At 53.7% G+C, this 24,395-nt stretch overlaps 2 protein-coding genes across 11 annotated transcripts in view; both read right to left on the bottom strand.

Moving 5' to 3' along the window:
- Window positions 1-13,840, bottom strand: part of PLEC (plectin) — a 60,322-nt gene extending 46,482 nt beyond the window's left edge. For 3 of the 9 annotated variants that reach the window (XM_012760052.3, XM_012760054.3, XM_012760059.3), the window contains exon 1: window positions 10,110-10,253. In XM_012760052.3, the coding sequence (XP_012615506.1) occupies window positions 10,110-10,194 (85 nt within the window). In that variant the 5' untranslated portion in view covers window positions 10,195-10,253. Of the gene's footprint in view, window positions 1-10,109; window positions 10,254-12,182; window positions 12,915-13,679 lie in introns of those variants that run through there. The other 6 variants (XM_012760043.3, XM_012760042.3, XM_076004935.1 and 3 more) reach the window with 6 other exon arrangements.
- Window positions 13,841-14,122: 282 nt separating this feature from the next.
- PARP10 (poly(ADP-ribose) polymerase family member 10) lies at window positions 14,123-22,778 on the bottom strand. Of its 2 annotated transcripts, XM_076004942.1 has the most exons (10): window positions 22,444-22,777; window positions 22,108-22,362; window positions 21,799-22,035; window positions 21,021-21,715; window positions 20,688-20,909; window positions 20,492-20,588; window positions 19,643-20,281; window positions 19,411-19,544; window positions 14,815-14,989; window positions 14,123-14,738 (listed from the first exon to the last, which is right to left on the bottom strand). In XM_076004942.1, the coding sequence occupies exons 1-10, from the start codon at window positions 22,634-22,636 to the stop codon at window positions 14,392-14,394; spliced, it is 2,994 nt and encodes a 997-aa protein (XP_075861057.1). In that variant the 5' UTR covers window positions 22,637-22,777; the 3' UTR covers window positions 14,123-14,391. The 2 variants fall into 2 exon arrangements, with proteins under 2 accessions (XP_075861057.1, XP_075861056.1); XM_076004941.1 differs by having other exon boundaries at window positions 20,492-20,909; window positions 22,444-22,778.
- Window positions 22,779-24,395: the final 1,617 nt, after the last annotated feature.

Raw genomic sequence — 24,395 nt, 5'->3', positions numbered from 1 at the left:
CTGGGCTAGAGTGCCCTGGCATCAGCCTAGCTCACAGCAACCTCAAACTCCTGGGCTCAAGCAATCCTGCTGCCTCAGCCTCCTGAGTAGTTGGGACTACAGGCATGCGCCACCATGCCCAGGTAATTTTTTCTATATATTTTTAGTTGGCCAATTAATTTCTTTCTATTTTTAGTAGAGATGGGGTCTGGCTCTTGCTCAGGCTGGTTTTGAACTCCTGACCTCAAGCGATCCACCCACCTCGGCCGCTCAGAGTGCTAGGTTTACAGGCATGAGCCACCGCGCCCGGCCTGCACAGCTTTTCAATCAACAGATCAGGTGCATGACTCCTTGTGGTCCATTCAACCATCTCAGCAGAAGCCAGGAATACAGATGAGATTATCCAGGAAAGATCAGTGGTGAGTCTACCTGTCTAATGGCCTGGCTCCCTGTGACATACAAGGGAGACCCACCAGTTTTATGAGAATGTTGTATCAGCAGAAACACTACCAGCTTGCGCTGAAGAGGATAGAAGCAGGATGAAATGAAGGAAGGTGTTGCACTTCTGAGACTCCACAGGCAAGAAACAGGGTGACAGAATTAGTCAGCTGCAAACATGTGCTACCCTTCAAGAAAAAAGGAAGAATGATTTCAGGAGCAGAGCCTCAGGCCCAGGGGGTGGAGCCATGCATGGGTCCAGAGGCAGAGGCCAGCAGAGCTACAGGTGCAGAGAGTAGAGCACTGTGCCACAGAAGAGTATCCCCAGGCCCTGAAACCTAAAGGAATTTGTCCTGCTAGATTCCAGATGTGTTTGGGACTAGTGACCCCTTTATTCTTTCTCATTTCTCTCTTTTGGAATGGGAATATCCAGTCTATGCCCAACATTATAATTTGGAAGTATACAGCTTGCTTTTTCGTTTTACAAAGATGGAGAAGAATTTTGCCCCAGTCTGGACCCTACCCAAAGCCTCACCCATACCTAATTTAGACAATTTATATAATGAGACTTGGGAATTTGGGGGCATGGCCAGAAAGGCACCCATCATGCAACACATGTTTGTTAGGGAACCTGGGGCCAAACCATTTGTAAACAATCTGCTTCTGAGTCAGGGTTCTGTACATAGCAGAGCAGCTCCCTCACTAAAATTGTCAACTTAGAGGGGATGCTATAAGTTGAGACTTTGGGGGATGTCAGGAGAAGGTGAATGTATTTTGGATGTGGGACAGACATCAATTCTGGGGGACCAGAGGGCAGACTGTAGTGAATTGAACATAGGCCCCAAAAAGATATGTCTACATCTAAATCCCTGGAATCCACAAATGTTACCTTATTTGGAGAAAAGGGTCTTTGCAGATGTAAGTAAGATAAATATCTTGAGATGAGGATCATCCTAGATTACTCAGGTGGGGCCCTAAAACCTATGACCAGTGTCTTAAAAAGAAGTAGAAGAGAAGCCACATGACAGAAGGCCATGGGAAGATGGAAGCAGATATTGGAATGATGTAGCCACAAGCCAAGGTACACCAAGGGCCAAGGGAGAGAATCTGCCCCAGAGAGCATTGGAGGGATTGTGGTCCTGCCCACATCCTGACTGTGAATGTGTGGCCTCTAGGACTGTGAGAGAGCACACTCCTATTGTTCTAGGCCACCCAGTTTGTGAGAATTGTTACAGTAGCCGCAGGAACCTGAAACAGGGGATGTTCTTTGGAGCAATTTGTATTCTGTAAATAACCATGAGTTTTTGTGATAATGATAAAAGCAAAGCCTGGCCGGGCATGGTGTCTCACGTTATGATCCCAACGCTTTGGGAGGCCGAGGCGGGAGGATCACTTGAGCTCCGGAGTTCAAGACCAGACTGGGAAATGTAGCAAGACCCCATCTCTACAAAAAAAAAATTTTTTTTTAATTAGGCAGGTGTGGTCTGTGTGCACTTATAGGCCTAGCTACTTGAGAGCCTGAGGCAGGAGGATCACCTGAGCCCAGGAGTTTGCACTCCACCCTGGGTGACAGAGTAAGACCCTGGCTCTTAAAAAAAAAAAAAAAAGAAAGTGAAGCCCAGTTGTGTCTCTCTCTTTTTTTTTTAAAGATTAGTCAAGTGCAGTAGTGAGGAGGGGGGAAGGTAGTAGAACAAGTTCAATCTGCAACTGACTGTGAACAATCAAGTGAGATAACACACTACCTTCCGACCAGCTGCAGTTGTGTCTCTTAAGACTTATCCTGTACCTGTTCTACTAGCTTCCCATGTAGCCATTTAGTTAATAAGAAAGAAAAAATAAAGATGCATTTTCAAAAATCAAAATGCATACTCATTTGGAAAACAAAAGAAGAGTAGAATAAAAATCATTAAAGTCACACCTAGAGAAGCCCACTGTGGACACCTCTCTCTGCTTCCCACCAGCTACCTCATACCTGCACCCTGCAAAACTGCACATCCAGCCCTCCAACTCCCACCCTGGTGTGCCTCCTGTAGAGGGCCTTCCCTACCCCACTGTCCTGGGTGCTGCCCCAGTCCACCTGACACACTTGCCTGCCCGAGATCTCCCAGACTCAGACCAGCCAAGCCAGATGCCACTCTGGGGCCATCCTTTCCTATAGCACTGGCCCTGGGTCTGCCCCCACTTTTGGAACCAGATAGGGCAGCAGAGTGACCCCCATCCTGGGCCCAAGTCTCCTCTGCCTCAGGGAAGAAGCAAAATGCCCTGTCTCCTCTGCACTACCAGGATCCTGTACCACCCCAGCCCATTGCTCTGCTCCCTCACGGCCTTGTCCTACCAGCCACTAGACTCTGGAGGACCTGGGTCTCAGAGCTCAGGCCCATGGCCTTCCCTAGTGAGAGCCAGAACCACTGCCTTCCAGCCAAGTCTCCTCCAGCTCAGTCTGACATGTCTTGGAATCTTGGCATCTGCACATGCATTCCTATCTCACAACCATCTCCAATTTTATATGTCCAAAGCTAAACTCCTGCTCTTCTGCCTTTCCTGTTGCACATACACCACCTCGGCCCCAGGCTACTCTCCATATCTGTTGCTGCCACTGGGGTCTCTCCTCAGTAGGTCCTCTGGAGGTACCAGGCCAGGATTCCTGCAGGTTCTAGCTCGGAGTCCAACTGTCCCCACCATCCATCCACTTGTTTCAAGCCATACCTGCCACACGACAGGGCAAGGTCTGTCTCAGGGCCAAAAAGGTGCAGAACATGGACCTGCCCTTGGGAAGCTGAGTTGGTGGGAAGGGAGACGTTTAAAATCCTTGTTGCCCACAAACCCACATCCAGACCCTGAGAGTATGATACCCACAGTCTCCTACATACCTTAGCCCCAAACAAATTTCATGCTGATTAAAGATGAAGTTATTTTTTTAAATGTACCAGTATTGGAAGAAACTCTAAGCAGATATTTTTATAAAAGGCCATCCTAAGCACAGCATAAAATTGAGAGGTCATAAAATAGGAGACTAGTGAATTTGAAAAGTTGATTTGGCTCAAAACAACACAGAATTAAACCAAAACTAATCCATGGTGTGAAATGTCAGGACAGGATCTACTGGGGACACAAGGAGCTTTTAAGGAGCTAAAAAGGCTCTGTCCTGTGACCTGAGTGCTGATCACAAGGCAACTTTGAAATTTAAGTGGTATACAGTTATCCTTCAGTATCATTGAGGGGTCAGTTCCAGGACCCCTGAGGATACCAAAATCCACGGATGTTCAAGTCCCTGATATAATATGGCTTAGTATTTGCATATAACCTATGCACATCTTCGCATATACTTCAAATCATCTCTAGATTACATTACACCTAATATGATGGAAATGCTGTATAAATAAATAGTTGTTACAATGTATTGTTTTTTATTTGTATTATTATTATTTCTTATTGGTTTTTATTCCCCAAAAATATATATATATATTTTTTTGAGACAAAGTCTCGCTTTGTGGCCCAGGCTAAAGTGAGTGTCGTAGCTTCAGCCTAACTCACAGCAACCTCAAACCCCTGGGCTCAAGCAATCCTACTGCCTCAGCCTCCCGAGTAGCTGGGACTGCAGGCATGTGCCACCACGCCCGGCTAATTTTTTCTACATATTAGTTGACCAATTAATTTCTTTCTATTTATAGTAGAGACGGCGTCTCGCTCTTGCTCAGAGCTGCTTTCGAACTCCTGACCTCAAGGAATCCACCAGCCTCAGCCTCCCAGAATGCTAGGATTACAGGCGTGAGCCACCGTGCCCAGCCTCCCCTTAAATATTTTTGATCTGCAGTTGGTGGAATCCTAAGATGCAGAACCCTTAAATATAAAAGATTCATATGTATAATTTGTACACTTTTCTGTAAAAATGTTATACTTTGATAAAAAGTATATTTAAAGCCAGGCACAGTGGCACACTCCTATAGTCCAGCTTCTCAGGAGGCTGAGGTTGGAGGATCGATCGAACCTAGGAGTTGGAGTCCAGTCTAGGCAACATAGTGAGACTCCATCTCTTAAAGAGAGAGAAAGAGAAAGTTTTTTACAATTTACTTAAAAAATAACTGAAAAAAGAAGTAACTGAGCAAAAAATTTGAAAAGTATATAATATATAAGGCAGTCAATATGCGTAATATGTAAAGAGCTCTTATAAGTCAAAAAGAAATAAAACAACTTATAGACAAACGAACAATGCTTTTGAACAAGCAACTCATAAAAATGCAAATGGTCAATAACTCAAAAAATGAAATGCTCACCTTAATTAATAATCAAAGAATGCAAATTGAAACAAATTAGAATTTTTCAGATGGGCAAGAAATAGGAGAATGTCAGCCTTATATCTGCTGGGCTCACCTGTACTGCAGAGCGATTTAGAAACACAATCTTTTCTAATGATAAATGTCTATCTAAAGGACATCTAAAGGATTGAGTAAATGAACTGTGGTAGTCCCACATAATGGAGTATTTTGTAGGCATTAAAAAGCATGAGGCTGCCAAGACCATTCAATGGGAAAAGAATAATCTTTTCCACAAATGGTGCTAGGACAACTGGATAGCCACATGCACAAGAATGAATTTGGACCCCTACCTCATGCTATACACAAAATTCATTCAAAATAAAACAAAAGGCCGGGAGAGGTGGCTCATGCTTGTAATCCTAGCACTATAGGAGACTGAGGCGGGAGGACAGCTTGGGGTCAGGAGTTTGAGACCAGTCTGAGCAAGAGCAAGAACTCCGTCTCTACTAGAAATAGAAAAAAATTAGCTTGGCAACTAAAAAAAAAAAAAAAAAAAGTTGGACACGGTGGCTTGGGCCTGTAGTCCTAGCTACTTGGGAGGCTGAGGCAGGAGGATTACTGAGCCCAGGAGTTTGAGGTTGCTGTGAGCTAGGCTAATGCCCAGCACTCTAGCCCAGGCAACAGAGCAAGACTCTGTCTCCAAAAATAAAGAACAAAAAACCTCAATGTAAAAGCTAAAACTATAATACTCTTAGAAGAGAACATTGGCATGCATCTTCATGACTTTGGATGAAGCAATGGTTTCTTAGATATGATACCAAAAGCAAAAGCAACCAAAAATAAATAAATAAATAAAAATAAAAAAACCGGACTCATAATTAAAACGTATGTGCTTCAAAGGTCACCATTAGAGGCACCCCATAGAATCAGAGAAAACTTTTGCAAATCATATATCTGATAAGGGATTTGTATATAAAGATAACTTATAACTTAATAATAATACAAAAGCCCAATTACAAAATGAGCAAAGGATTTGAACAGACATTTCTCAAAAGAAGATATATAAGTGATCAATAATCACATGAAAAAGTGCTCAACATCATTAGCCATCAGGAAATGCAAATCAAAATCACAATGAGATACCACTTCACACCCATAGGATTGGATGTCTATAAGCAAAAAGTCAGATAATAACAAGTATGGGTGAAGATGTGAAGAAATTGGAAACTTCACACATTACTATTGGGAATGTAGAATGGTGCAGCTACTTTGAAAAACAATCTGGCAGTTCTTCAAATGGTTAAATATAGAATTACCACATGGCCCAGAATTTCCACTCCTAGGTATCAACTCAAGAGAAATTAAAAAAATACATCCACACAAAAACTTACATGCAAATGTTCATAGTAGCATCATTCATAACAGCCAAATGGTGTAAATGATCCAAATATCCACTGACTAAACAAATGCATAAACAAAAGTTGGCATATCCACACCATGGAATATTATTCTACCATGATAAGGAAGGCAGTAATGATGGACACTATACCATGATGAACCTTGAAAGCAGTATGCTTAGTAAAAGAAGTCATGTACAATTCCATGCATATGAAATGTCCAACACAGGCAAATCCATAAAGACTGAAAGTAGATCAGTGTTGCCAGGGGCTGCGTGACAAAAAATATTCTGGAATTGATGGTCGTGACAGCTACACAACTCTGAATATACCAAAAACCATTGAATTGTACACCTTAAATGGGTGAACTGTATGGCATGTGAATTACATCTCAATAAAGCTGCTATTAAAAAATAGTGATACTCAGCATGAGCCTGACCTAATCTGTGCTGACATGGAAAGCCAGTGGCTCTAGAGGAAATCACCATCTGAGCTCACTGTAAAGGCAGGCCACATCTCTACATTCTCTCTCTCCCTCTTTCACACAGACACACAGCAGTCATCCCAGCCAGTGAGACTGGGGGCCAGAGATGTACTCTCACCATTTTTCATATACTTCTACAGTTCTTGATTTTTTTTTTTTTTAGCATATTTTACTTTCTACAGTGCTTGATTTTTTTTTAGCATATTTTACTTTTGACAGTAAATGCAGACCAAAAACTCTCTCCAAAGAGCCTCAAATAACTGCTAGCCTCTGCTTCTGCCAGCTGAGCTCCAGCCACTGCAGATGATGCCCCACACCCTAACCCATTCACCCATGCAAACACCCTGCAAATGCTGGCCAAGGGGCTGGGGCCAGTGCCAGGGACAGAGATAAACCCAAGCTCAGAGGCCAGGATGGGAGAGAGTGGGGACACATGAGGAGATGCCAGGTACAACAGCACCAGGTAGGCCCAGGGCCTGCAAGTGTCTTGAAGAAAGCACAGGCCACACACTTGGCACATGCCCCATGGACACACTGATGCTCCTCCTGGCCCCTCTCCAGCCTCACCTTTTCCACAGACCAATGGATGTCTCCCAGGTGGGGACATTCTGCAGGGATCAACTCCACCCACTCACCAACAGCACTCACCCCTGCCCTCCCCTCTCACAACTACTAGCCCTTCCAGGACCATCTCATCAGCCTGGTCAGCCATCCCCAAGCCTAGCCCGTCCTCGGATCCACACTGACTCTGCTTCCACCCCAGTCCCATCCCTGACAAGACAAGCTTAAAGTCTCTACCCTTGGCTGCCCAGGCCCCCTGGCTGGCCCCATTCCCCATTCCCCGCCCTACACCTTATGCCCTGACTCCAAGGACAGGTCCTGCCAAATATCCTCCCCTCCAGTCACTTGCATCACTTTGACTCTACCCCAAACCCCTTCCTGCCCTCCTGCACTGGACCACAGGCCTCTCCAGGCTCCTATGAGCTACCCTACAGCAGAGTGGCTCAGCCTCAGTAAGCTGTCACAGGCCAGGGTCAGGGGGGTGGCAGGGGGTGGTCAGGACCCCTTTGCTGCTAGGCTCACTGGCTGCAAATCACCAGCCCACAGCCCCTGGCATGGGAAGACCCCTCCCATGAGGCACCCAGAGTTCTCCCACCCCAGCATCAGCCCCAGAGGAATTTGCCTTGGAGAGAAGGCAGGGAGGATGGGGAGGGGTGAGGGGCTTGGGCAAACAGGAAGTTGAAAATATTCTGGGAGGAGCATGCCTGACCAACTGCACAGGGAAGACTGGGGATTTCCAAGGGAGAGCCAGGAATGACACGTCTAGGGTAGGGTCTGAGATGCTGGAGGGGTGAAGGTCACTGGGGCAAGGGTCAAACAGGAGAGGTGACACCTCTGTGAGGGAGGGTAGGGCTGGGAGCAAGTGTGAGAGCAGGGAGAAGGCCAGGAGGCAGAAGCCAGAACCATCCTCAGCTCAGTGACAGTCTGGGCAGGGGTCCCTGGGCACAGGCCTGGGCCTCCCTGCCCTCCTTACAGTGGGCCAGTGCTGAGGTGGGCCCAGGAGAGCGGTACTCCCCTATCCCTTCTCCAATTGCTCACAACAGAGGTGACTCTGTTACTACCTCCAGGCACTCACTGGCTGACAGCAGGCACCATGTCCTTCCCTCTTCCCTCTCTGGGGTCCAAGGGGCCCAGAGGTGCCAGGGCTGGAAGAGATGCGGGGCACACGGGGCCACCTCTGGCCTTCCCTAGGCCACTGCTCAGCCTCAGCCTGTGCCTCCCAGCCACAGGTACCAGCTCAGCCCCTCCCCCACCTCCTTGTCTGAGCCAGGAGCTGAGGAGCTCAGGCACCTAGTATGTCCCACCACGCTCTCTTCACCTCGGTCCTGTTCAAGGAAACTCAGCACCTGCTTTCCCACTTAGTGACTTTCAGGCCAGTGCCACACACATGCAGGCAGCTGCCACACCATAATCCCCCTTCAGGTAGGCATCCCAGCACCCACACACAGGAACTGGGGCGGGAGAGCACCGAGATGGAATCTGTCGGGCCCCACTCCTGGACAAGTTGGAAGTAGGTCCCCACCCCAGAAGTACAGGAAATAAAGCCCCTTGGGCCAGGATGGGCTCTGGCACCATAAGCAGCCCAGAGACCTGACCAGACTAAGGAGGGTTCCAGAAGGAAACACTACTCTGCATAGGTATCCCCACTTTAAACAGAGTGGCCAGTTCATAAACAGTCATCTCCTGGGGTTTGTCAGAAAGACTGTGGCCCAGGAAGGCAGCTGCTCCCCTGCCCTGCACCTGTCCAGGTGGACCCTCCCAAGGCAGGACCAGCTATGCAGAGCATGAGCAACAGGTGGTCCTCCCAAAGCCTCCCGGGGTGCAGTGGTCAGGCTTATGAGCCGCTTTCACAGGAGTGTCTCCCCTGGCCCAGGTGTACTGGTCACACAGGCAAACAGGCTGGCCACAGCACTGGCAAAGAGGACCATAGTGGCCCATCCACCCTGCCCAGGAAAGCTGGTCATGGGGTACACCTGGAAGAGATGAACCCAAGGCACGGTGAAACCTAACCTGCCTAGGCAAGGACACGGTGGAGAGTGGCATCAAAGGGCCCCGGGCAGAGCCCCAGCAGGACCTCTCTCCCTGAGTTGTCCTTGGGGGCAGAGCCAGCAAAACCAGCCGCATGAAGCTGGAACCTGCTGTGGTCGGCACTGCCCAAGGCCCCCACCCTGACCCTCCCCAGCAGCTCATTCCCAGGACTCTAAGCCTCTGTGGGCTGGGAGCCAGGGCTGTGTCCATGCCTGCTCAGAGCCCAGCGACCCAAGCCCAAGCCAGGCAGCTGGGCTACAAGAGTGGCGAGAGCAGTGAGGGCTTGGGCAGGGCCAGGGGCTCTGGGCAGAAGAGGAGCAGGACATGGGGGTCTGCCAAAGCCACAGAGTGGGTGGACAGGCCACTCTAATGTTCTTCTAGAGAAGACAGAGGGGCTGGTCTGACTTCCCCAGCCCACAGCTGCCCCCCAGGGAACAGAGAAGGGGTGCCACAGGAGTCCCTGCCAAAGAAAGGTGGCAGCCCAGGCCCAAGCCAGTTTAGGGAGGTGAGGAGAGGCGACAACTATGCAACCAATTGCCAGGCAGCCCCAGCTACCCTTGCCCCATGGGGACTCGCCCCAGAGGAGGGGCAGGGGGATGGCTCAGCCTTGGACCCACGTGTCTGCTAGGCACACACACTGGTCACTGACCTGACTGCGGGACTGACAAAGCCCTCCGTGCATCCACCCACGCGGTGGCCCATCCCACCCACTCATGCATGCTTCAGGATGCCCTATTAAGGGCATGGCCGCGGGGGCTCAGCCCAGCGTGCCCGCCCCTTCCCTGGGCGCTGGGGGTAGGGGACGAGCAAAGCTGGCAGGCCAAAAGGATGGCCGGGGTCTGGTTGGGCCGCCATCTGGACTGCCACCGCGGGCAAGGTGGTCAGCGGCGGAGTTGTCAAGTTGGCCAACCTGGAGCAGCCGGGCCAGAGGGCAGCGCGGCCGGGACCGGGTGAGGGGCGCCGTACCTTTATATTTCTCCCGCACCTCCTCGTAGGCCTGGATGAAGTCCTGCTCGTCGGGCGGCTGGCCGGGCGTCAGTAGGGCGGCCATGCCGGCGGGCGCGGGACTCGGCGGCGCAGAGTGAGCCTTAACCCTCGGCGGCCGTTCTGTCCCTGCGGTCGCGCGCGCCGCTTAAAGAGGCCGCTCTCGCCCCGCCCCCGCACCCAGGATGCCCCACGGGCGGGGCGGGGCGGGGCAGGGGGCCGAGCCCAGGGGAGCTGAGGCCGGGCAGTCGGGCAGCTGAGCGCCTCCCCGCGTTTGCTTGGCCAGGGCCTGCCCCGTGGGCTCCGAGACTTGGTCTCACACGTGTTCGGGCGGGCGCACACCCCTTCCAGCTCCGCTCCCGACCTAGTCACGGCTCGCCGATGGGCCGAATCCCTCGCCTGGCCCCGAGGTGGCCCCCTGCCCCGTTGGCCCTGACCAGCCCAGCTCCCAGCAGAGGCCACGACCTCACCTGGCCGCCCCAGGCGCGCCCCTGCCCTCCCCCTCCTTGCTCCTTCACCTGGGCTGGAATTCTCCCACTGCAACATTGCAGATAGGCAGAGTTGGAATCTGGTATATAAATAGCCCTTAAAACACAACAAGAAAAAACTACACATAAAACTGGAATAGTCAATTTACACAAGGAAAAACAATGGTGATAAAAGAAAAAGATAGCCTGGTGTAGTGGCACACCTGTCCCAGCCACCAGAGAGGCTGAGGCAGGAGCATCACTTCAGTCCAGGAGTCCAGCCTTGGAAATATAATGAGACCGAATCTCTTAAAAAACACAGAAGAATAAAACCTCATGATGTCTGTACCTAACTTTCAACAATTCTGCAAAAATTTCTAAAATATAAAACAATAAAAATTATTTTCCACCCATCAGACTGGCAAAGCCCTTTCTCCCAGCAATGACAAATGCCCTCCTTTTGAGAACGCCCCTGGCAATACCTCTCTAACCTTAAATGCTGCATGCCCTGTGACCAAGAGTCGCACTTCTAGGAATCAGTCCTAAGAAGATCATGGCACAGAGACATGGCCCAAGACCACTGTGGCAACAGCAGGGGTTGCTGGGATGCCCAGCACTCCAGCCTACTCCCACATCTTTAAAGGTGATGCTGAAGAAGGTCAGGGCTGAGAAAGGACTTTCCTGATTCCCTCTCAAGTGGGAAAAATATGACCTCATTCATTAAACTCTGTATGTGATATGAAAAGCCCAGAAGGGCATGCACTGCCCACAATGGCCCCTAGGGCCAAGTGCAGGGTGGCAACAGAGCTTCCTGCACTCTTTTATCCTTCTCTCCACTTCCACAAGCCACATTTGTGCTCCCACCAACTGAGCTCCTCAGGCTCAGCACCTGGCCTCTCAGCTCTCTTCTGATCAGTCTCAGTCCACCCTCCTATCCTCCTGCAGCCCCCCTCCCCCCACCCAGGTGCCTCCTCATCCCCTAGGGTCCTCGTGGTGGACTAGGGCAGTACATTGAAGAAGGCTAGAGACCCTCCACTGGCTCCTCTCTTTCCCAGTAAATCCAGACAAGTGACCCCCAGCCCTAGGTCACCCACTTCCTACAGGGAGGGGCCACCCTCCAGCTTCCCACTCCTTCCCCGGGGCCTCTCACTGTGTCTTTCCCATCCTCCTCCCCACACTGGCAGCTACTGGAGGGCAAGCCCAGCCCCTGGGGGGGCTCAAGACAACCAGGCACCCCCCCTCCTGTCTTGTTCCTATACACTCCTACCTGCTCCCATTGGTGGCAGCCAAGACCAGGGGCTTGGTAGGCAGCTCTGCCCCAGAAGCTCAAGAAGTTATCATGGTCACATCTGGGCACTGGACCCTTGTCAGGAGGCCAGTGATGAGCACTTCAGCAAGGAGCCCAACCTCAGGCCACTGCAGCTTCCCAGGTGGGGCCAGCAGGTGGCACTGTGCCCTCTGCACTTACCTGGGACTGCAGGAGCCCTCCCTGACCTCAGCAAGCTACTCACCCAGTCCCAGCACCTGCATACAGCAAACAGCAGGTGCCCAAACAAGGTGTGCTGAAGAGTTGCCCCTTCGGTGTTACCTGCAATGCGAATGACTGCCCGCTCAGCAGGGTCCAGGACACTTCCGTTGCTCCCAGCGCCACCCCCGCTTCGCCGGCTCCGCTGTGTTTTCCCAAGGTTCCAGGGAAGTGTGTCCCCGGGGCTGGGTGAGCCACTGCTTCCATTAGAGGCATCTTCAGCCACTGCTCGCACCTCGGAGTCCTCACTCGACATGCCTCCTAGAGCAGGGGCAGGAAGAGTCACACCTCTACCAGTGGAGGGAGCAGATGCTGCGCACTGACCCACCACCTTCCTCATCTAGACACTGACACCATTCCATTCACTCTCTCACCTGGACACTGACACCCATGGTCCTCCTATGCTCCGCCTCATCCACAGACGGATCGTACACTCTCAACCCACACGTTGACAAACCTCCTTCCTCCAGCCCATCTCTCAGATACCCACACAGTGACAACTTTGGAGACACTGACCTCACCCCTCTAGTCTATCAGCAAGACAGTGACCACCCTTGACACCCTGACCCAAAAGCACTGACTGCTACTGTTAGTTACCCAAATCCAGACCCCTATACCCTGATACCCAGGGGCTCACCCCACCCACAGGACACTGACTCCACTCTACACCCTGTCAGGCAGGAGCAGGGTGATTATCTTCACCTAGACACTGGCCTCCCTTCCCTCTGTCCCAAACCTGGGCTCCCTCTCCTCGAATCCTGGAATCAGCAGGCAAACGAGGCCATCAACAAACACTGATCACTGCCCCTCCTCTCACTGGGGCATCAGGGAAGGACACCTGACCCCCACCCCCGACACTGACCCTCTATCTCCAAGCTGTCTCCGTCTCTAGGACTCTCCATCACCCCACCGCACCTCAGCCCCGCGCGGCCCCACCGCGGTCTCCGCAGTGGCAGCCTATAAATAGCTGGAGCCGCAGCGGCGTGGGCTGTGGGAGCTCAGCTGCGGCAAGGCCGGGAGGGAGCCCGGGCCGCCGCTCCTGCAGTCCACCCTGCGTGTCGTGTACGCCGGCACCACGGGCGCAGCCAGAGCGCACGAATACCCACGCGTGCTCACTCCCCAGCTCCCCCGTCCTCCAGAGCACTGGCGTGTGGGAGGTGAATGGGGTTCTGTCTAGGCGGGGGCGGTCTGGTGTGGGGGCACAATGTGGGCTCTGTGCCTCCGCCCTCAGGCCAAGGGCTAGGGAGGAGTCAGCGAGCACCGAGAAGGGGGCCACCCGCCCCGCCCCCCACCGGCTCCTCCGCGGGCCGTCCGCTCCAGCCCCCTGTCCGCAGCCCCCAGTCCGCCCGCGCCTCCCCAGCAGCCTCCCTGCCCACACCCAGGGACACCGCCCGTCCAGTTCCGCAGTCACGGGCGCTCTGGGAGGTGCTGCCCTCGCGACGGAGGGCAGGATCGGCCGCAGCGTAGTCCCACGTTCCGGGTCGCCTGTGGCCGGAGCCCCCACTCAGATTCTGCGGCTCCCGCACTCTGTGCGCCTCTCCATCCCAGCCCCGCTCTTACGTGCCTGGTGGCTCCACTCTCCTCAGCTCGGCGGCACAGCCAGACTGCTAGGACCCGGGAGCCGCGGAGGCGGCGCAGGCGGGGCGAGTCTTAGCCCGAGCCCCGCCCCGGCCCCGCCGAGAGCAAGTGAGCGATGCCCACGAGATCTGGGCACCCGCGAGCGCGACCCCCGCGTGCGCACACTTCGCCGGCGCAGCTTGCTCCTGGAGCGTACAGAGCAGGCGAGTAGGCAAGGAGACGTTGTTAGGGCGAGCGTGCGTGACACCAGGACGGCGTGGGGTCGCACGGGTGCGCGCTCGGCCCCGCCCCGCACTCTGGCGTCCCGACAGGCTTGGTAGGCTACCCTCGGCCGCCTTGCTGGGCAGCCGACCCCGCCCTTGTCACGACTAGGCCCCCCCTCTAAACAGGTCTTTCCCAGAGCTCCAAAGGCACTAACGCCAGGCTTCACCTAAACGTTTATTCAAACAACAGAGCCGCGCTGGGGCAAGGTGTGGCCAAGACCGGTGGTGGTGGCCGGGGCTCTGGGCTCTGCTGACCCCTGGTGGTTGGGTTGGCAAGGCAGGACGGCCCCCGTCCTCCTCGTCCGCTGCTGTCGCCTTGACCCCCACCCCCCACCCCCACCCCGCCAGCAAGACGCAGGGGCGTCCCCAGAGGAAGGAGGGCAGTGAGTGAGGAACCTGGGAAGCAGAACGCCAGAGGGTGGCCCCTTTAGTCAGGTGGCCGGGGAGTGACCCAAGAGACCAGAGGGGTCTTCTGGGGAAGCCCGGGGCTTGTGCTGGCAAGTGATGAGGTGGGTGGGCAGCGCCTGGGTGTCGTGAAAGATGACGAAGATGCTGGGCTGGCCGAGGCAGTCCACGGCGCTGTCGTAGCGCAGGAGGACGTGGCCGGAGGCCCGCAGCGGGGGCGCCCGCAGACCGCGGTGGCCCTGCCCATAGTCTCCGGTCAGCACCCGTGCTACGAACACCGCCTTGTGGCCATCGGCGTTGGGGGGCGAGTATTGGTCCTGCACCGACAAGGAGGCGCGCTTGGCGAAGTACACACCCTGCCCATATAGCGTGCCTGCGGGGTAGGACGGACGGAGGTCAGGGTCATGGGGATGGGCAGAGCCCCCGCCCCTGCCCGGCCCAGGCCTCACCGTTGCGGCCGCAGAAGCTGCGGTTGAAGCCATGTGCGCAGATGTCAGGCACGGCGGGAGCTGTTGTGCCGTGGTACAGGACTTGCTCCACAGGGCGCCGTTCACAGTACTGCAGCAGGCGCTCCCGGTGCAGCTCATACTGCTGCTGCAGCAGTAGGTGCGAAACACGCTCCACCTGCCCAGGGGAATGCGGTCAGGAACAGGCAATTCAGAGGCCATCCCTGTGCCCCGGGGCTGACCCAGAGCAGAGATGAGCCCTGCAATCTGAAGCCCTCCTCTGATGAAGTTGAGGGTTTGGAGGAGACCTGGCAGCTCCCATCATGCTCTGCCCAGCACGTCCATGGGGCAAGTGACATAGAAGGATTCCAGGGAGGCCTGAGTCCCTTCAGAGATGTCTGAGCCCTCCATGGAGGCCTACAGATGGGAAGACTCCCCCAACCCACCCCAAGCCAGGCCTCTGCAGAAAAAAACTGGGCTAGGTGCCTACAGTGCCCACAGGACTCTACAGTGTTGGAAGGCTCAGAGAGGAGAGAAGACCTCAGGTGATCAACCAGACAATCAGCCCTGGGAAAAACTTTTAAGGAAATTCTAGTTTCTTCAGAGCGATGCAAAAGAATATGATATCGATTAAATAAGACTAGCTGCTATGAAAAAAGAAAAAGTCTGAAAATAAGAGAGTTCTTACAGGAAGAATGGGACTGCTAAGTGAGCCAAATAATAAAATGGTTAAAGCTAAAGATCCAGCTATCGGTTCTAGATGGAGTTAAGGAACTGAGGCTGAGTGCAAAGCTAAAGAGAGAAGGGAACCCTGGGAGAGCAGGTGAGGGAGCATGAGGTCTTTGCTCATAGCAAGAGTTCCATAGGATGCCAGAGCATGGGAACACACAAGGGAAGGCAGTTTCCCTAAGCTGGAGGCAGATCTTCAGATGGAGAGGATCCATAAAATGTCAAGAAGGACAATGGGAAAAGACACACCCCTGGCACTTACCTACCTGCCAGGAAACCTCAACCTTCAAGGTGGAAGAAAACCCTACAAGAGTGTGTGTATGTGTGTGCGCACACACACACACACACACACACATATACACATGATCAATATACAAATGGGGGGGGAATCTCATATTCTTACACTAGGTTTCTCACTACCAATACCAGATGCTAAGAAACCAGGGAGGAATTTTTTTAACTTTCCAAGAAAAAAAATTTTAAGAAGGAAAAAAAGAGCAGCTTTCAAATATCTGAGGGAAAACATATTTTGAACCTGAACACTATATCCAGTCAAACCATTACTGAAGAGTGGGTGAGGACAAATAAGGACTTTTTAGCACATGTAACAACAATGGAAAGTTAACACCAATATCAAATTATAGTTGCAAAATACCTCTAATTGTAAAAGGCAATATAAACTTAAAAGTCAAAGATGTTTACTACCCGCTCAAGGTGATACTCCCACTAAACAGAAGAATCATGAAAGAAGGTGACAGGGCACAAAGAGTAACCCAACAGTCTAGCAGGGTACAGAAAAATCAAATAAGTCAAAAAAAGAGAAGCTATTAGACCTTGAATCCTAGAACATTCTCTTTCATGCAACGCACTTTTAATAACTATGACTACGGCCGGGTGTGGTGGCTCACACCTGTAATCCTAGCACTCTGGGAGGCCAAGGCAGGTGGATTACTCAAGGTTAGGAGTTTGAAACCAGCCTGTGCGAGACCCTGTCTCTACTAAAAATAGAAAGAAATTAATTGACGAACTAAAAATATATATACAAAAAATTAGCCGGGCATGGTGGCACATGCCTGTAGTCCCAGCTACTTGCTGAAGCAGGAGGATCGCTTGAGCCCAGGAGTTTGAGGTTGCTGTGAGCTAGGCTGATGCCACAGCACTCACTCTAGCCTGGGCAACAAAGTGAGACTCTGTCTCAAAAATAAATAAATAAATAAATAAATAGGACTTCATTTCCTTCTCTATAGTTCAACGGTAGATATTTTTTTTTTTTTTTGAGACAGAGTCTCGCTTGTTGCCCAGGCTATAGTGAGTGCCGTGGCGTCAGCCTAGCTCACAGCAACCTCAAAAACTCCTGGGCTCAAGTAATCCTTCTGCCTCAGCCTCCCAAGTAGCTGGGACTACAGGCATGTGCCACCATGCCCGGCTAATTTTTATATATATATATATTAGTTGGCCAATTAATTTCTTTCTATTTATAGTAGAGACGGGGTCTCGCTCTTGCTCAGGCTGGTTTCAAACTCCTGACCTCGAGCAATCCGCCCGCCTCGGCCTCCCAGAGTGCTAGGATTACAGGCGTGAGCCACTGCGCCAGGCAAATGGTAGATATTTTTTCATTGTCACAGTATGTCCATCAACCTATGGCCCAAGCACGGAGGCTTCATGATAGTTACAGAATACAATGTGAAATTTGTCTGTAAACTTTGACTACATAATAAAAAGAGTTTCAATTAACTGGGCACAGTGGCTCATGCCTATAATTCTATCACTTTGTGAGGCCAAGGTGGGAGGATTGCTTGAAGCCAGAAGTTTGAGACCACCCTGAGTCAGAGCAAGACCTCATCTCTACCAAAAACCAGAAAACTTAGCTGGGCATGGTGGTGTGCACCTATAGTCCCAGCTACTCAGGAGGTTGAGGCAGAAGGATCACTTGAGCCCAGGAGCTTGGGGTTGCAGTAAGCTATGATCACACCACTGCACTCTACCTAGCAAGAGAGTGAGACCTTGTCTCTAAATAAATAAATAAAATAATATAAATGACCAAACCATGAGATGGAAGAGGAAGGAGTAAGCAAGACAGAAGGAAGGGAGGCCCATTCTCATCTTCCTGCATGAAGGCAAGAAGCAGTCTCTAAAGTTGATTAGTGGGGAAAAAAAGATTCAAGTGTTACCATCTAAAGTCATAAAGGTGGTCACTAGAAGAACCAAGTGCATGTAATTAACAAAACCAGCAGGATATGAGCACAGTGCATCTGGGTGGTGATGGTGAATTTGATGGTGATGGTGGTGAGTGATGATGGTGATGGGAGGTAATGGTGATGGTGATGATGGTGATTGGTAAAGGTGGTGGTGAGTGGTGAAGGTGATGATATGATGGTGGTGGTGAGTGGTAATGGTGATTGCTAAAGGTGGTGGTGAATGGTGAAGGTGATGATGGTGAGAGTGATGATGGTGATGGTGGTGGGTGGCAGTGATGGTGAAGGTGATGGTGGTGATGGTGGTGGGTGGCAGTGATAGTGATGGTTGGCAGTGGTGAAGGTGATGTTGGTGGTGGTGAAGGTGGTGATGGTGATGGTGGTAATAGTGGTAGCAGTGTGTGGTTGTGGCAAAGGTGATAATGGTGGTGATGGTGGTGGTGGTAGTGATGGTGATGGTTGTAGTGGTGATGGTGATGGTGGTGGTATTGATGGTGATGGTGGTGGGTGGTGGTAGGTGACTGGGCCAGGTCTGGGGAAGACCAGCGGTTCTTTCTGATTTCTGACCAGCTCCAGGTAGAGGCTGATGCTGCTGGCCCCACCCACAACTTTGAGCATCAAGAGTTGTGAGTGCCCAACCCAGTCTCACCAGCACGGTAACCCCAGATCTCCACCGTCACTTCCTTCTCACTTGGCTGTGCCCAGCCATCTCTGTGGATTCCTTCACTTCAGCAATGAACACACTGAGTCTTCCCAGGTGGAAAACCTCTGTCTTCAACCCTGCACTCTCCTCTGATTACTCTCCCATCACTCTGTCCTTCTGTAACCAGCTTATTTCCATTGTTGTCTCTGCCCACACCTCCTATTTACTCTCCATTCCTCACCCTACACCAACTAGCCAACAGACCATCTCCCTGCAGACCTTCCTTCAAGCAGTGCCGATGCTGTGGAGCCCACTTCCCTCCTTCATCCCCCTGTTGCCTCCCGTAACCCCATGTGTTCATGCTTCCCTGGCCTCCCCTGTCCCTCCTTCTTAGCCTCTTCCTTCAGCTGCCCAGATAGGCTAGTGGCCCCTGGGGATCCTGAAATTTCTCTCTGGCTCCCCACCAATTATTACCAGCCTTTTCTGAAACACACTCATGCTCAGGGTTGCCAAATTTGGCAAGTAAGAATACAGGATGAGGCTGCTGAGCTGCAGCAAGTCCTGGCTCTTTCCTTGATGAAGTGGCCCCCTTTGAAGGCAGAAGAGTCCCCAGAACAGCACATGGTACACATTTGTGGAATAAGTAATCTCACAATGGCCATGAGATGGCATCACCACCCCATGCTCTAGAGAAGGAAACTGAGGCATGAGGAAGATCACACAGTCCCTGGTCACCTGGCTGTAATTGGTAGAGCAGGGACCCTCACTCTGGCCTGTCAGATTCTAGGGACCCCCCTAACTTCTGCCCTCCTATCTCCCCCACTTGATTTTGTGAACATCCCCTGGGCAGGGAACATGCCTTGGGAAGCCTGGTGCTACCCACCCTCCCTCCCCCACCATCAGCTTTCCAGGCTGCCTGCACTGAGCTGACCTTGATGTAGGCAAGAGTGACAGCCCACAGACTCTGTAAGGTGCTAATGGTGCCAAGAGCCCAGAAGGCCATGAGGCCAGTGAGACAGGGCACAGACTCACCCGGACAATGTGGATCTTGCTACGGACAGCGTCCAAGGTGTTGTAGAAGGCCTGCACCACCTCCTGGAACTCCCTAGTGCTCTCTGCCAGTTGCTCCAGCCTGCTTGAGGGTTCCTTCAGGTCCTGCTCTGACACTGACACATGGGGAGACAGGGGTCAGGGCCATGTCTGGGGCACTAACTCCTGATAGCTGGCCCATCCCACCCTCCCCCAGTCCAGGATGCAGACTCACAGGTAGGGCCTGAAGCTGCCAAGGGAAAGGCCAAACTCTGATCCCAGGGGCCTGCCAGAAGTGCAGCTAAGTGGCGGGCAGCACGGGTGGGTTGGGTCCCAAAGCCACGGAGAATGGTGCAGTCCCCGCGCAGGGCAATGTTCACACCATGGCACCGCTCGAGGCGAGCACATAGCTCTGCGGGCAGCATGTGGCTCTGAGGACCCACTGTTTCTTCCCAGAGTTGTTCCTCCAAGGCAGCCTCTAGTGCCCGGTCCAGCTCATCTATGTCCTGCTCAAAGGCAGTGTGCACCACCAGCTGGGCCCTACCATCAGTCACCCCACCTGGGTGCTCCTCTACCTCTGACAGGGGCTGCTCCAACAGAGAGAGGGCCAGGGCTCGCTGTAGTGCAGAAGCCTCCTCCTGCTCAGCCACCTGGCTTTGAGGCTCCAATGACCGGTGAAGGGCCAGCTGCAGTGCAGCCTCCTCCTCCAGCCGTCCAGGTGCCCCAGTGCTGGGAGCCACAGGATCCCCCTCCTCATGTCCTGGAGTGGCCTCCTCCTTTGGCTGTTCCTCAAGCTCCTCTTCCCCTAGCTCTAGAGGCAGCCAGTCTTCCCCATCCAGGCCCTCCAGGGTGGCCAGCAGTTCTCGGACCTCCTCTGGGAACAGGGAGAGGCCACTGGGTCAGGGGTTGGACCCAGCCAGGGTATCACTGAAGATAGGTGGAGTCAGAATGGGTGAAAGATAGCTAGCAGGATTAGCAGGTGGGCCTGGGAAGGGTCACTAGACAGGTGGAAATACAGAGCAGGGCCGAGCAGGAGGTCAAGCAAGGGCCTCAGGATGTGCTATGGGTTCCCAGGAAGCCCTACCCAGGCTCATGTTCTCCTGGTCATTGTCTACACTGTCTGGGGGCCACATGGTGTGGGCACCACCAGGGAGGCTCTCGAGGGCCTCAGCAGAGTCCACCTGTAGGGAGAGGATGTCAGGACAACCAGCCTCTGGGCAAGGGTAGAGGCCCTGGGATCTGGGATATAAGAAGGGGCAGGGGCAGGACTCCATCTCTACCTTTTCAGGGTCTGTGTCCAGGGTGGCCCTGGCCAGACGCTCTGTCCCAAAGACACACTGGAACTGAGCCTCCAGCCCCTGAAGAAGGCGCTGCCCCTCTGGGCCCAGGAGAAACCTGGCACTGCCCGGGTGCTTCAGGCTCAGCACATGACAACCAATGCTGCCCAGCAGACTCTGCAGGAACTCTTCAGCTGCCTGGCATGGAGCTGGAGCTCCACAGAGCTGCAGGACCATGGGGAGGGGCAGGTTGCAGGTTTAGGGCACAGGAAAGGTACTCAGAATCCCCAGTAGGAGGAGCGGGTCAAAGGTGAGGCATCCTGAGGGGCCATTTACCCGAAAGCCAGTCACATCTGTTCCTTCAAGTGGGAAGAGGGCGACATCTCCCAGGCCAGCAAGAAGGTCCTCATGATAGAGCTGCAGGAAGCGCATCGCCCCAGGCTCCATTGACAGCACCATCTCCACCTGCTCCAGCAGCCCCACATGCCCTGGGCTCACCAGCCCTGCCTTCTCTGGAGACCCCACGGTGATCTCCACTGGACTCACTAATCCCTCCTGCCCTGGTGAGCCCATGGCAATTTCCACCAGGCCCTCCTGCCCCAGCTCCCCCAGAGAGATCTCCCCCAGGGCAGGAGACCCCATGGACCCCGGGCTCACCAGCTTAGTCTTCTCTGGATACTCCACAGTCCCCAGGCTCATGGGCCCCTCCTGCTCCAGAGACTCCCTGGTCCCTGAGCTGACTGGCCCAGCCTGTCCCAGAGACCCCACTGGACCTGTCCCTGGAGAGGCCTCTGATTGCCCTGGGGTCTCTCTAGAGCCCACTGTCACAGTCTCTGTACCCTTCAGTGCCCTCATCAGCCCTCCAGCCTTCAGGAGAGCATGCTTGGTGACCCCAGGCCCCAGCTTGGACAGGTGGTCCTCTCCACTGGTGTCCTCAGCAAGCTCCTCGGGCTCTAGTATGTCGTAGTGGGGGACAAGGCTCAGCTCTGAACCCTGTAGCAAGTGGTCCCTCTGCAGCACCCGTTCAGCCACTTGAAGGAAGGGAGAAGACAGAAAGCCCATCAGGTTTCTGTGGGAAAGAGGGACTCAGCTGGGTCCATCCTGCCCCACTCACCTTGCCACTGCTGGAAGGAGACAACAGTGCCCAGATGCCTGGGTAGGATGCGCAGGCCCTCCAGGGGCCCCCCACCACTGCGGCGCTCATTCTCTAGGTACAGCTCCAGCAGCAAGAGGTCCACAGCGGGGGCGTCCCCCACGACACGCACTGCTTGGGCCTGGGGCACCTGGGCCAGGGACACCGTGGCCCCCTCCAGGCCAAGATTCTGGGCCTGCTCCTCCAAGATACGGACTTCTGTGGGGAGTGTACAGGTTGGTTTGGGGCATCTCCCCTAACCAGCACCTCAGCCCCATTCCCACCTCTCACCTGCCTCAGAAAGGGGCTCAGACAGCTGGACCAGGGCCCGATCTGGCCGGGGGCTGGCCAGGGCACAGCAGGGCTGCACTGGGAGCCCCGCAGCACATAACAGGGCCTGGACATGCTGCTCCAGAAGGATGGGTGCAGTGCCAGGGGGCAGTCCTTGGAGCAGCAGTCGTGCAGGGGCACGTGGAGGAGCTGGCCGCAGGCTTAGCTGGGCACCATGTAATTCGTGCTCTGCCTGGGCCAAGACCCTCTCAGCATCTGCAGGCAGAGGTAGGGTAGAACACCAGGCATCAGGGCATGAGGACACCCAGGCTGCCCCTTCAGCTGGCCCCCTCTCACCTGCAGGCTCTCGAAAGGTGAGGATGCCCCCAGAGCCAAATCTCCGCCAGCTCAAGACAGGCCCCCCACCAGACCGTCGGCGGTTCTCGAAGTAGAGAGTGAGCAGCTCATCGGACACATCAGGGGACAGTCCACAGACCTCCACTGCTGCCCCTGCCTCCACCTCTGCCATGGCAACCCTGGGAGAGGGCATCAGCTGGGTAGAGAAGTGCCTACTTCACCCCTTCTTCTCCTCCCTAGGCCTTTCTGCAGTGTTCCCCAGTGGCCCCTGATTGTGGGTGGCCCCACAGCCAGCACTTACACCCCAGCCCCCCTCTGCTGAGCAGCCTCAGCCCACACCCTCAACCAGGACTCCTTCGCTTACCCCTCTCAAGCAGGGATCCACAGGCAGAAGGCCCTGACAGGAAAACAAAAGTGAAACTGAAAGAGGAAGGGAGAGTGAGAGGGAGGGAGGGGCTGAACCAGGCCCTCAGCGCTGGGGCCTGATTACTGGGGCTCAGGTGCTTCCTCTCTGCTGAAGCCTCAACCGCCAGCTCTGACCAGGAAGTATTGGCTGGGCTGGATCCCTCAGGACCCTCCTGCCAGCCCACCCCACTGGCTTTATCTGGCCCACTCCAGCTCCTGGCTGGTAGGGTGGACAGGAGTGTCCGTTGGTGGTCCTCCACTCCCCTGGCCTCTTCCTGTGGCCCTGATATGGTCAATCACCCTCCCCATTAAATCCACTAAGGGCCCTGAGTCACTGCCCCCAACTCAGGGTCTCTAAGTCTCTGTGAAACCCTCATTCAACAGGAACAGCGTTGGGTCTCCAGCCCTGCTGCTGCCTGAGGCTGGCTTGCAGCTGCCCCCAGCAACCTTCCCAAACCATGCTTCTGGGTCCCCACACCTCCCAGGTGACTAGGCTTCCCAGTCATGAAAATACTTTGTGACCTACAAGAGTTTGCACCTCAGCACAGACTTCCTCCTGCCTCCTTGGTCCCCTACTGGGGCCCATCCCTGTGGCTGTCTCTCCAGCCTGCACACCCACTTAACCTTCCCATCTCATGTTATCATCATCATTGCTGTCATCATGTATGATCCCACAGGTGATGGGCACTGTGCTGGCATGCCTTGCTGCTGCTAATCCTTACCACAGAAGGGGAAATGGAGGTGCAGACAGGGCCACAGTAGTGCCAGGGCTCACACCCAGGCTGTGCCTTTAGAATCCACACTCCCACTCCCACCAACTCCCCAACATCACCCAAGCTCTGTTTGCTTCCAGCCTCTCAGAGTGGAACCCAGCTCTGCCCCCCCCCACTTCCCATTCACCCCTCAGCCCATGGAAACCTATTCCTACCCCTGCTGTTCCTTTCTCCAAGGGGCCAAGGACCCTGGCCAGCCCACACCCCCAGCCCTTCACACCTAGCACCTCTGCTGCCCCCACCCTAGTCCACGCCTCCAGCATCTCTCACTGAGCAGCTATGCTACCCTCTTAGCTGATCTCCCTTTGCCACTTCTGCCCGCCCCCACAGTGGGTCTTCAACAGAGATGACAGGGTGGGCCTTTAAAGTGGTGATACCAATGGCCACTACAGCTCCCAGTGTCAGTAACAGTAAAAGCCAAAATCCCTTTGAGGGCCTGTCCAGCTCTGCCTGACAAGGTCCCAGTCCTCTCTCTGGCTCCACACCTGCCTCCACACCCTGATGCTCGGGGAGGCTCCAGCCTCTCAGCTCATCCTCCAGAACTACAGGCCACTCCTGCCTCAGTGCCCTTGCAGTGGCCTATCCCTCTGCTTGGCCTGGCTTTCCCCACAGAGCCTTATGGCGATCCTCCCCTGTGACCTCCCTTACCCTGCTCTCAGGAGCAAATTTAACACAAACCTAAAGACCCTTAAGGACCTCTGACTTGCATAAGCCTCTGCCAAAGCCTTGTTCTCAATTTTGTATTTATCATTTTTCTTGAAGTCCTCAAATTGT

This window comes from Microcebus murinus, chromosome 7 (assembly GCF_040939455.1).
Source record: "Microcebus murinus isolate Inina chromosome 7, M.murinus_Inina_mat1.0, whole genome shotgun sequence".
Classification (NCBI taxonomy): Eukaryota; Metazoa; Chordata; class Mammalia; order Primates; family Cheirogaleidae; genus Microcebus; species Microcebus murinus.
The sequence above is the reverse complement of the archived record's forward strand: the minus strand, read 5'-3'. Positions and strand labels throughout refer to the sequence as shown.

Coding starts and splice junctions, on each gene's coding strand:
- PARP10 (XM_076004941.1), bottom strand. CDS start 22,636: ATGCCCTCTCCCAGGGTTGCCATGGCAGAGGTGGAGGCAGGGGCAGCA. Junction 20,910..21,020: donor CAGATGTGACTGGCTTTCGG/GTAAATGGCCCC, acceptor ATGGTCCTGCAG/CTCTGTGGAGCTCCAGCTCC. Junction 20,282..20,491: donor CCAGGAGAACATGAGCCTGG/GTAGGGCTTCCT, acceptor CCCTGTTCCCAG/AGGAGGTCCGAGAACTGCTG.